This window comes from Dreissena polymorpha, chromosome 13, assembly GCF_020536995.1.
Source record: "Dreissena polymorpha isolate Duluth1 chromosome 13, UMN_Dpol_1.0, whole genome shotgun sequence".
Classification (NCBI taxonomy): Eukaryota; Metazoa; Mollusca; class Bivalvia; order Myida; family Dreissenidae; genus Dreissena; species Dreissena polymorpha.
In genome coordinates, this window is record NC_068367.1 from 60,997,900 (window position 1) to 61,011,159 (window position 13,260).

At 35.4% G+C, this 13,260-nt stretch overlaps 1 protein-coding gene across 1 annotated transcript; it reads right to left on the reverse strand.

Annotated features, from left to right (window-relative positions):
- Nucleotides 1–9,092: 9,092 nt before the first annotated feature.
- On the reverse strand, nucleotides 9,093–12,421 carry LOC127854706 (uncharacterized). The gene is made up of 4 exons (XM_052389764.1): nucleotides 12,337–12,421; nucleotides 11,808–11,885; nucleotides 10,047–11,430; nucleotides 9,093–9,162 (listed from the first exon to the last, which is right to left on the reverse strand). Exons 3-4 carry the CDS (start codon nucleotides 11,420–11,422, stop codon nucleotides 9,093–9,095), a joined length of 1,446 nt encoding a protein of 481 aa, XP_052245724.1. The 5' UTR covers nucleotides 11,423–11,430; nucleotides 11,808–11,885; nucleotides 12,337–12,421.
- Between the last annotated feature and the right edge of the window lie 839 nt (nucleotides 12,422–13,260).

The window sequence follows — 13,260 nt, forward strand, 5'->3', positions numbered from 1 at the left end:
GCCACGAAATCTGGCGCAACACCCCGTAATTGATTTGCTTGTGATGTAGCTAAGAACTGCGCAGAAAAAAGGCATCCGCTAATTTTTATCTCATAGAGATAACTTTTTATCGTTTATAAACATCGACCACAATCAACGCCGTATATCTTTTTTAAAGATATTTCTTGTTTAATATGCTGATGATGTTCTACATTGTTAACGGAACAACAATTTTCTTTTACCTAAGACAGTGTAGAACATCGTCAGCATATTTAAAACTTAAGGGACAAAACTGTCACAAAACCAGGTTTTCAACTCAAATTGTGACCTTGACCTTGGTGATATTGACTTAATTCTTTCGCGCGACACACCGTCCAATGATGGTGATCAAATGTGCCAAATGATTATAAAATCTCACAATGATTGACATAGTTATGGCACGGACTAGCTCATTTATGGCCATTTTTGACCTTTGAACTCAAAGTGTGACCTTGGAGATATTGACGTAATTATTTTGCACGACACACTGTCCAATGATGGTGAACAAATGTGCCAAATGATTTTAAAATCTCACAATGAACGACAGAGTTATGGCCTGGACAAGCTTGTTCCGCCAGCCCGCCCACCGACATTCGCCAATCTAATAACCTGTTTTTTCCTTCAGAAAACCTCTGTTCCTACTAGGACTATATGGTTTTACATTTTATCTAAGTCATTTTAAAGTCCATCAATATATGGCAAAATTATGGTTGAAACTACAATTTTCAAACCAACATCCGCACATTTGACCATTTGGACAGTGACCAACTGATATATGCAGCCATCTTTGAAGCAGGGGGGGGGTGGGGATTTAAAAAAAAGGCAGCAGTGAATTGACAGTTTATGTCCCATTGAAAGCCAATGGCTCCCGGCACAGTCTTAAAAGTTTCATCAAAGTCACATGGAAATCCCATATGATTATCTTATATGTTACATAACAGATCCACTTAAAATTGAAATATCCTCATCTTGTCTTTTGACAGAAATTCAATATCTGCGTCCTATTTGCAACAATATTTTGATATTGCTGTGGCAAAAAGTCCTCTTTGGCAATCAATTGAAACCCATTTGGGCATTTGAGCAGTCTAGATGATTTTCAAAGGGATCAGACACTGATAGTTAGCAATGCGCCGTTTCTTATGACAACTTTATCCTGTAAACGCCAAACGGCATGGCACAATTATCGATACAATTCTCCTTGCTAGGCATTAATAAAAACAGTTTTTTCTTACATTTGCACGTAAAGTGTTACCTAATTAACATTATATCTGTTTTCATAAATGTAAATTTTATCCAAATTAGTCTTTAACATATTATCCAATCAACTCACTTGGAAATCACATGTTAAGCGCTTAAACTATTTTAGACAAATGAGCAATTTCATTTTGTTTTTGAATGTCCTTAAAAGAAATGAATCCATAAACAATAAGTGGATTGAGAAAGGTTAAATATTTTGCGACAAATTCCGGATTCGTCTATTAAACCCTTTAACTTGTAATACTGATAAATCTTACAACTTTGTACATTATATATTAAATTTCAAATTTGCCTACATTATTCACATTCGCTCAATTGGTCCTTGTCGTTGGGTACTACTTAAAAGTAAGTATACTACTGGTATACTAGAATGTACCCCGGTTATGGAAAATACACTTAAAGGCACCCAGTCAATATTAGATAGTACCAGATAATATTATTTTGATAATATAAAGGCCATTTAGCAGAATATTTACAGAAATATGAATTCAATTTGAACAAATTAGCAGGCAACGACCAATTTAGCGTTAGTGTTCCTGGTAGGTTAAAGTATATTTTCCGTATCTGGGGGAGATTGTAGTATATCTCATTGCACCTCCTACAAAAATGACCTAATCCGATTTGCTAAGAGCGGTCACGTGCCCATGGAGTATTTTACATACACCCCGAGTTATTTCCATACCACCCGTCTCGTGTAATCGAGTAGTCGGTTGAGATTATAATCCTTCACTCTCGTATGGTATGAAATTACTGAGGGTGTATATCCCATACACCGTCAGTTACTAATGAGCCAACGATGACAAATTTAGTGCCACATTCACAAATATATATTTAAGTTGTGACTTAAATATCTGTGTTTAAATATGTAAAGATTATGTATGGTCTTCGATAAGAAATCGGGCCAAACCGTTGAAATACATTATTGTTAACACATTCACCAGATGAATAATTGAAAAGAAAATGTGAAATGTGATTGAAAAGTTGTTCTTCAAATAATAAAATGTTGACACTTTTGTCTGAAGGACACTGCAAACTTGAGAAACATGACAGCAACCAAAACAAAAACATCAGACTAAGAAAGCCGAGATAAAAATTTACAAAGAAGACACTGTGCTCAATAACAAAGCCCTAAATAACTGCAAGTACCGTAAGTTCCCACGTATAACGCGCAGTTTTTTTACCTCCAAATTTCAAATTAAAAAGCTTGTGCTCGTTATACATTGCTACAACGCTATCCTGGCTTTTAAATTGCAAAAACTTTGTTATGATATCGTAAATAATCAAAATGGCCACCAGTTTTCTTTCCAGAAAACAACACCCTATAATCTTACAGACTGAAGGGGCCGTTGTCAAAACAACAAGAAAGTCGGTACCGGTAGATATGAACGGGTTAAAAGAAGTTTGGGGCAAAAATAAATTTGTTTTATTTAAGTTGCTGACATTTCTTTGTTTGTGTTTTTACTCTTCTTCATTGATGAAATGTTGTCGACATAGAAGAGAGCAGGTAAAGGTAGGTGTGAACGACGTCTTTTATGCTGGTAACGGTAGGTGTGAAAGGGCGTCTTTTTGCACTGCGTACTTGATTGCCAGCTTTTATTCAGTAATTTGTGCCACGACTTGTTGAAACCCTAAATTGATTTTTGAGACACTAATTGACACTTGATAACGTGAAAATATGCAATTGCATTTTGTGTGTATAAATATTGAACATTCAACAGTGGTGTTTTAAACATTTGTTTGCAATCGTCTGAACGACGCATCAACGCATCAGACATTGAAGGAAGACCACTCTAGACAATGCCAAAAATATAGTGCTATGCAACCCATGCTCCTGATCAAATAAACACTTCTTTGTTGAAGAGTGCATAAATAAACATTCCAATGACCCGTAATAATTGATTGTTCAATATAAAAATGGCGGCTATTTTCAGTCCGATTTTTATGTTTAGGTCTTGCATTCTTTTTTCTCCTTTATGGATTTTAAAAAATCGCATGCGCATTATTCATGTGGGTGCGCATTGTGTTGTGTTGTAGATAGTCATTTAATCCAGTTCTTAGGTCATTACACAGTAGTCAGTGTCTGGACTTAATCAGTGGAAGGAATCACCTTTAAGCACTTGTGATTTCTTTTCCTTTTAAGATGACATTCTGTGTGTATTTTTTGTATAATTACATACACACAGTCTAAAATCACTTATTTCCATAAGAAAAATAAAATAAATAAAATGCGCCACAGTTTTCAACATAAAATCTGTCCAGAATCTCCTCACAAGTCAATATATATTATATTTAAAAGAATATCCATATTATTATCATGCATTGCCTTCTTTAAGGCTCCTAATTTGGTATTCAAAACAGTCCATGGAGAGCATTTTCAGATAGCAATATCCAACTGCTCTAAAAAAAATCATAACTTATGTCTCAACCACTTGATTTACAATTTCAATGCACTCTGTAGCTCTTAAATTGTTATGATTTGTTGCCAGTTTTTACTAAAATCTTTCATAATTTTGACAACGGATTCCTATATAAGGAAAAAACAGTCTAGTTTAAAACATTCAAGGACACATAATATTGTTTTATAAAGAACAAAAAAATATGATAAAACTAGGAGAAAGAGGATGAATTTTTATTATCGCCATACGCAAGCATATACAACTCTGTTGTAAGAGTCTATAAGTGTCAATTTGAAAAAGACAGCGATTTTTGGCCAAATTGGGAGAAGTACTGGTACCTAACCAATTGGGAAAAAATTAAATTAAAAACCCTTATATTGGGACAATTTTGTTTTTGGAAAAATGGGTCTTTTAAATTGCTTGGTATTAAATGCACAAACAAATTCAAATATTCATTTACATACATTTTGGCTTGAGATCTTCTGTATCAGTGCTCATTGTGTTTGTTTACTTACAGATAATGCTCTTTTTGGAAAGAAATTGACAAAATGTTCCTTCCTTTTGGGAATTTTTCAGACAGCAATTGGGAATTGTGTAGTTTTTCCTCAATTTGGAAAGTACATTTTACATGTACGTTAAAAAGAAGGAAAATGAATGACTGAAAGCACTTGAGCCACCAATGACAGCAATTAAAATGCCTACATAGTACTTTTATACAGATGTTAAGTAGAAATTAAGGATCAGTACTGTATTCCGACTTGAAGTATGACAAACAAGGTTGCTAGGTAGTTTTTGTGCACAGTAAATAATCTCATTTAAAGTCACTTTCCTGCAATCTAACTAATTAATTCAGGTTTTTTTCACTGACCAGCCTATTGTGAGAAGAAAATGAGGTTCATCTGCTTGATGGAAATAAATGTGCATTTGATTGCTTTCGGTTAATGTAGTGGACATGACAGGAGTCAGTTGTGTCTTAACAAACATGCTCAATCTTCTTAGGGATGTATGCTGACTTCATGTAACTTAAGTTCTAAGTATTTTCTTGGGCTAATATTAAGTGTATTTGACCAAAATTTAACGAGAGTTCAGTAATATTCTTATATGGCACATCAAAATTATAAATGACAATCACATGAAAGGCAAAGTCATCCCATTTCCACATATGAGCCACTGACAATTACATAAAAGTCATGGTAATTTTTATCATAATGCATATTTGTTTTGGAGTAAGCAACTTTACATGGTTTTCAAGGACTTAATTTTTTTGTTGAGGACAATTATGTCTATATTCTCATAATGTTTTGTTGTACACATATGGCTTACTTATAAAGCCTTGTCATTGTTAAATGAATCCATTTTATAACATTCTTTAAATTGATAGTTGAGTCTTCATTGCATATAATACAAGACCTGTGTTTGTGAAACACAATGTTGCCTACTGCGCTTTGAAGCTGCACAGCAGCTATTTGAAAGAAATTGTTTAGTCCAAGCCCATAGTATTGCAAACAAAAAATCAAAGAACCAGAAAGAAACTCACATTTCATCTGTAAGTCATGTAGGTTGACTGGCATAAAAAATCAGCTGAATATCTTAAAGCGTTGTATAAAAAAAAACTCCAGAAAATGTTTATACTAGAGAAATTTTCTTAGTCCATTGCCCTTAACTTTGCCAAAAATCAATGGACTGGAACAAAACTCAAACTTCATCTGTAAGTCATGTATGTAGACTCATTACCAAAATTCAGCTCAATATCTGAAAGCGTGTAAAAACTTCCAGAAAAAGGAATGCCAGGTGGACATACAGATGGACAGTCAGTGACTGCTATAATGCCTCCCAAGGGCATAAACAATGCTAAATGTCTTGAACAAAGAATATCAATCATTCAGCAATAGTGGTGTCTTCAAACACAGTCCCTGATTGTGATGTCAACAGGTCCAAAAACAAAATCTATTTTTGTCCATCAGCATCAGATAAGGATGGCTTTACATCAAAGAAACAAATGGATGCTACCAAAATATTATTAGAACAAGGTCAATTGATTTATTTTGTATCGAGGTCTAAACTATGATTCCTATTATGCTAATCAAGACAGTACAAATTTTCAACTCCCGCAACTCCCATCAATCAGTTTCACTTCCTGAATTGGTAATTGTAGTATTATTGAAACAAGGTCAAATGATGTCTTTTGTAAGGCAAAAAAAAAGTAAATTTCCATGATGCTCAAAATGGCCAATCAAGACAGTCCTAATGCGTCGTCTCTCGTCAATCAGTTTCTCCTCCTCCAATGTAGTATGGTCAGAGTTGTGTTCAAAAGGAGTGCAAGTATCAGGGATAAAATAATTAGCAATATCTCTTCATGACAGAAAATGACAATGCTGATGAAAGGACAGAATTTTAAATGAATAGTCCAGTCATTCTAGCCTTAAAATGGCTAAAGGTAGAAAAAATTGCAAAAGAATTTATTTGTTTGTTTTTAGGTATTTTAATATACGTAGAATTGCATGACAAGGTTAGAAATTACTTTTCTTTGGCGGAAAGTGCTCAAATTTGTAACGAAACAACATGCCTAGAACTTCAGCTGAAACCAGTGGAAATTTACAAAATTGCTTATATGAAATGCATCTGGCCAGTAAGTATTAGTTTTCATAGTTTTTGAAGCATAGACGACATACAAAGCATGTCTAGATGCCGGTGATGATTCTTAAATTGACTTCTCTTTTTATTTTGATCATATTTATCGTATGTCGTGGGTCAATTTACCCCACCCACTTCTTACAAACAGGTCCATTGTAAATTCAAGATCATTCTTCTAAGAAGATAATTCATTGCAACCAGAAACATTTATGCAGCCCAAGAATATCTAATTTAAGTAAAAATAAGCAACTAATTTTTTACTTAAATTCCTTTTAATATATTCATGGTTAATATAATGTGAAGACAATATATACTTCACACCTTTTATATGAAATGCATATTAAAATAAAAGTACATAAATTGTCGAAAAACATATTTTTGACAAGCTTATATTTTCTATTTGTTCAATATGGAATTAAAGATCATATATTGATTTGATGTCGTTTAATAATATTATTATTAAATGAATATAAAGTATATTTTATATTTCAAAATTTTCCACAGATACTCTATTTTGGATACTTATCATAGAAAATAAACATCCACAATCAAATACACTCATTGGCAAATCTTGCGTTGTCTAATTTGAAACAATAAATATATATGCACACACTAAACTAACTGCATTCTTAATGCAATATATAATTATTTAAATCTATACTTCTTTGCTTATATACATATTGCATCAATTATATCGTGCGAATGCTATTTAGTACAGAAATATACAAATAAATGATGTGCATAATTATTGAAATACCTGAATGGTTTAAAATATTATCTTAAATGCATTGAATCCTTTCACAATTTTTTATCTCTCTATACAGGTCGTTCATATGAAACGTTCAGGTTTCAGACACAAGGTCGTCATCATCATTGACGGAGGAGGAGTTTGAACAGTTTCCTCGACAGTTCCCACAGCCTTGTGAACATTCGAGTCCATGTTTTCTACACGTGCATCGTTTTGAGTCACAACTTTGTCGGCAATTACAGCGTATGACTTTGAGTAGATGTTCAGGAGCAGGCAGCAGATGTGTCCTTACTGGAATCAATTTGTTGTTGGATATTTCCCAGCCCCAATCTACTGCATCCAGATTGTTGTTTCCTCGCCATATCTGTGTCTGTAGGTATGTGCGCAGTGAGTGAAAGCGAAAGGCAGCCGTGGTCGGTGGTAATGTCTCTACTTGGACGGATGTTTTACTTGTGCAAACCTTCTGGGTGAACTTCCGGAATCTCAGGATATCGAGCCCTTCAGAAGGAACACCGTTGTTGAGAAGAATCATTGCCTCTTCACTACGAGTTGTTATTTCGTTAACGTCTGGTTCCCCTTCATTAAATATCGCAATGGTCCGTCTGAATTCGGAACTGGTTTTGAACAACTTTAGTACGGCTTCCTTGCTGATACCATGTATCCTAGAAGTCGTATCACAACCTGTGTATGCATGTATGAACGGAAGCATGCTGCATAACTCTGGTCCAAGTACAGTTTTCGTTTTCTTGATATCCCAGACTTTATTTGCCTTATTTGCTCGCCTTATATCTGATTTATAAAGCAGATTGTGACTTGAATCGTCCCCATGGTGACACAATAATACAAGCACGTCAGTGTCTTCACCGACAACGACCGTATCATGCGATGTTGCTTCTTGAACTGCAGTGCTTGCTATCAACGTATCAGCGTCATCGACTGCTTGTATTGCATCCACGTTGTTGTCTCTCAGGTATTTGCTCAGGATGGTAAGAAAGTTCTGCTTGTTTTCTGTGTTGTTGAGGAATTTTTCCTTATCTGACCTGAACGTCGTATCAAGGTTAAATAATGCCTTTGTCCCTATTTTTCCTTTCGTTCGCCTCATATGTGTAACATCCTTGAGACTTGGTGAGGAGGAATACCCGTCAAACACAACTTTTGCTCTGTTGCCATAGTGTTGTTGAATACTTCGAAGGTATTGTTGGCATATCTGCTGAAATGTACTGTTTTTCTTCCATGGAACACGTTGCAGCAATGACCCACCATCTAAAACATATGTTGGTGATTGTGGGAAGGTGTTAGCTTGACAGTCACTCATATTCCAAATAGCTTCGGATAAATTCGGTTTGTTAGCCTCTCTTAGAAGTCCGCTTTTGTCAAACATAGACGATGGAACTTGGCACAATTCATACTTGAATATATCTGGCATATTTGGCATGTTTCTGTCAGCAACAGTTATGAGACGCTGAAACAAAAGTTGTGGATCGACTTCTATCAGTTCATCATCAACTTTCAGAGTGGACTTGACATTCATTCTCACAACTTGGTCTGCTCTTCTAAATGTATACACATCTACATTTTTGTCTTTCATGTCCTTTAAAACACTGCTTCCAACGTCCTTTGCTTTGTCAATATTTACGTTCAGTTCAGCAAATACACCGGTTTCAATGTTTCTTAGATCTTGCACAGCCTCGTCAAACGGGTTTCTCTCTGACAGAAACTTGATTATAGTTCTAGTGTCTGTACTGTCCTTTGAGTTTCTTGTTGTCCCTACGTCTTTGTGTTGATCACTGGTGGCATAATATACTCCTGTCAATTCCTGTACTGCAGCGTTCATTTCTGAACACGCAGGCATGGATAGTACCCATAGCGATCTCTGATTGTCAGTCATGCCTCGGCCACGTGTTAGTCCACCACTTGTCTTAAGCGCACGCATCAAAACTTGCTCGATAATCAAATCAGTTGACAAGCCCGCCCAGTACCGATCTGTTCTTCTGACCACATGGAGTCCCTGTGAGAAAGCTTCACTAACGTCTGGATGATCAGTGGACAAATTCATCATATCCATTAGGTATAGGTAGCACGACTTCAGATAGTGTGTATGACCCGCAGCTGCAAAATAGGGTAACATGCTTTTTACACTTGATAAGTGACCTTCCCAATCGCCTGTTCTCTCAGCCATCAAGAACTGCTGCAAAAGTGATACCATGTCCATGAATTGGAACCAAAGCTGAGCTGTCCTATTTTCTTTCAACTTCTGTCTGAAATGTGATATATTTTCATCAATCGCTTTCAGGTGTGTGTTTGTTTTGGTATCATCTAGTGTTGCATTGTCGCTTGAAATGGCGTCGTATAAGTGACCGATAGCTTCTACATCATCATTAGGAGCGTCGTAGATATTTTCATTATGGTCTATCGATTGTCTTGACGACTCTGATTCCTCTGTTAAACCTGTGTTTGGAAAAGCGATTGTTGAGCCATTCGCATTTTCTACACCATGGTTACTCAACTGCTCAGATATTGGTGCGTCCAGCGGTCTGTTATACAGTTCAGACAACATCAAAGCATGGAGTGCAGTGTCAAGCATAAAATAACCTCTAACAGCTCTATGGACAGACTTTCCAGTCAACATGTGAACAACTGCGTTTGAAGCATAGACTGTCTCCAATATTTCTTGCAATCCAGTGTCAGTAAAAATGTGCCCTATGCACCCCAAGAAACTCATCTGCATATGGAATCCACCCAGTCTCAATACTACCCGTCTTAACGGACTGTCGGCATTCTGTTCTCTTATTACTGTATGAGCTTTCAGGTACAGTGGTTGGTCAAAGGTTATGATAGGTGTCACACTAAATTTCTCTGCTTGGTTTGCAACAAACCATAAAGTAGAGTTGATACATGTGAGATCACTAGGCGCCATGTCTATCATTGGCAAAAATGTCACATTTGCTGCCCCTGGATGTGTTCCTTGCTGAAATGTCTGCATAAATCCTGACCAATTAGGTCTTGTCTGTCTTGCAATCCAAACAGATTTGATCAACAAGTTGGCAGAATGGAAGAAATTCTTATTCTTTGGGGAAATCTCAGTCAGTTCATTAAATTTGATGGGCGGGACTGAAGCCTCGGATGGCTTGTAATACTTAATTTCAATGTTGGCATCTGATAACTGGCTATAGTTGGCATCCGTCCTTGGTATATTCCAACTGGTCTTCTGCCCTGGGGTTTTACAAGAAATTATACCCATTCCATGAAAAGTATTCAGTCCATCAAGTGTCCTCGAATTGTGGTCGACATTGTCTGCTACAAATTGCATGAATTGTCCAGGGAAGTAATTTTTGAACAATGTTGAGTTTGAAGCTGCTGCATTGATTTCAAACTTTTGTACTTCACCATATGATGAGCATAGGCCTAATTGAAACAAAGTATCAATAAGGAACCTCGAACTAAACTGGTGATGCATTTGTAAGCCTAAGGCTAACTGCAAAGGACAAATAACATTTCTAGGGGCACAAGCTTGCATTATTGCTTGCCCGACAACAGCGATTTTCAACTTACAATCTTTCTCAACAAATATGTTGTTCAAAAATATCAGTAAACTCTTTGGCAAAAATGCTAAGTTGTCTTCAATTGATTTAACATTTTCTGATGCTGGGTAGAACGACTTATCATACTGCATGGATTGGATGTCATTTTTGATAAGTTTAGCTGCTGTTAACAAGATATTTTCTCGTTCATTTGATGCCTCATTTTTCTGACTCTTGTGAAAATTATGAATGATATATGAAGCTGTAATCTTTAAGGTTATAATGTCACTTTTACCATCTAATTCTCCTATAACAATATCAGTACCAAAGTGTTCTATCAGTTTGTTTTTCATATGTTTTGTACTGTAAGACTTGTCACCACAGAGTTCAGTCATTTTTTGGACGAGGTCACTCACTGATATGACTTTACCTTCCGAACTTTCTACATATTTCACAACTTCTTGAAACGCTAACAATTGGTCCTTATCAACAGGCCTTCCTGGACTTTTTGAACTTGTTTTTTGTCTTTTATTTGAACGATATTTCAAAGGTATGTCTTTTCCAGTCCGGAAGTTTGTATTACATGTCTGGTGGTAAACTGCATCAGCAGCAGGCAGATCTATGATGTGCTCAATTCTTCCAAGCACTGATATACCCCAAAGGTCATTTCTTTCTTTACATTTCTTTATTATAGTTTCTTGAAAGTCAAAAGTTTTGACATCCCATACATCCCCTCCCCTTTTCTTTTTGTCCGATTTAGCATAATTAGCACAGAATAAGCAGTCAGACTTAACATCAAAAGTCTCGTCCGATCTTAATATTCTGCTGTTCGCCTGGTCATCCATCATACCTTGTCCTGCAACAAAAATAATGTTTGCATAAATATATTTCAATATAATTGTAATACATACCACTGTAACTGAAGTAGAATAACGTTAAATAATGATTTGTGTAACTTCCAATAAAAGCCGCCCGGCATTTTGAATCAGTGTTGGTTGCATTTTTCGTGACCGACTCGATCGTGAAAATTATGTTCTTTATATAGTAACATTCTTCAGTATACATGTAAATAGGTACAAACTGCTGGGTGGCATGAGTGGCATAGTGTTAATAACCACTTGTGAAAAGACAAAATCCAAATATCATGGTAATTATGCTTTTAACTTATCTTTTTTTCTGATTATAATACATGAAATATTTCATAAAATCGATTGTTCAGTTAATGTAACATACCATGCTGAATGAGAAAGATGGCAAAAACTACATGATCTGCTGGTCTTCTCACATGCTGTATATCACTGATGCAGTGACCTGAAATGGTGTTAATATAGATAATATTTAATATTTAGCAATTTCATGTACTTAATGAACTTGTTTAAATCAAAGAATATACATAAAATGCGAAAAACTAAGAACTCATATTCCCCGAAATTTGCGAATTTTGACACAAACACGCTTCCGTAGTTTTAAAAATTGTGCAGACCTCGGTTTATAAGTTGTCAAAAAAAAGTTTTTTTTCATGTATTTAGGATGCCTTTGGTAAATATCAACTCTCCGTGTGTATTTTATATGAAAAAAAGTCTACAAAGATGTACAAACGCCTCAATTCAATAACTTGATGATGCATGTCTTTTAAGAGGGCTCTGATATTCTTATAATCTTCTTTCAACTAGATTTATGCTAAAACAGCGGCACCATTAAGCATTGCTCTATATTGAAATATTACAATTCACATCGTTTGAAAAACAAAACTTCTACTTACTGTCTTTATAACGTCAAATCACAGTTGATTCCACATCGATCAGAACTTTCAACTGACTTTGCCCGCCATATTGAACTGTTTCACGTCACTTAATGACGTCATATTTATTGGAAGAAACCGTATGGTGTACTACATGGGACATAATAAAACTTCGCATTTTTCGCCATTTTCAACGTTGAATTTTAACACTTTCCCCATTGAGTTGAGACTTGAAAAAAACACTATGAATTAATAAGACGTATGAGAATACGACCCACACGGAATAAATTCTTTTGCAATTTTTTCTAGGTTAAAAATAGACCGACTGGAGTAGAATCAAAAATGCAACAACAGTCTAACTAAATTTTCAAGGCCATGTGTCCATGTGATTGAGTTCGTAAATTAATCCAACTTTGCAAGCAAAAAACTTGTTTTTTTTGCTTGTGTTTTACTTTATTTTATCATGCATAGTTATACCTAATCCGTCATAATAAAAAGCACAAATTATGTATCATATAAATGAATATGATTATTTTAGAGTCATCCACAATTGCATACAACTTTAAGTAATTGTTGAGATCAATTATCAATTGACCTTTCGACAGCGAGAGTGAAGCCACGCCCACCGATTTCAAGGGGGGTCACTCCGCTGAAGTCCGTCATAAAAATGGCTACGCGAATCGGCCGCATAAGTGAACCAAAAAGGCCTCATGGTATACCAGAAAGGCCATACAATAGTTTTTATTATCATTGAATAGTGGTGCTGAATATAATTATCATATCTATTAAATAGTCAAAACTTTTTTATTAGTCTACTTAAAAGCCGTTAAATTTATCATCAAAGTCGGCAAAATTATCGCCAATTATCGCATACAGTATGAATTGTTCGTTAGTCACAATATTTTTCCTTGAGTAATAGATGTTTCAGTTTTTTAATTAAAAGCC

Bases quoted from the DNA above. Each gene is read 5' to 3' on its own strand.
- LOC127854706 (XM_052389764.1), bottom strand. From the start codon at position 11,422: ATGATGGATGACCAGGCGAACAGCAGAATATTAAGATCGGACGAGACT. The intron at 9,163-10,046 runs GTCAGGATTTAT...CCTATTTTGCAG, and splicing joins AGACAGACAAGACCTAATTG to CTGCGGGTCATACACACTAT.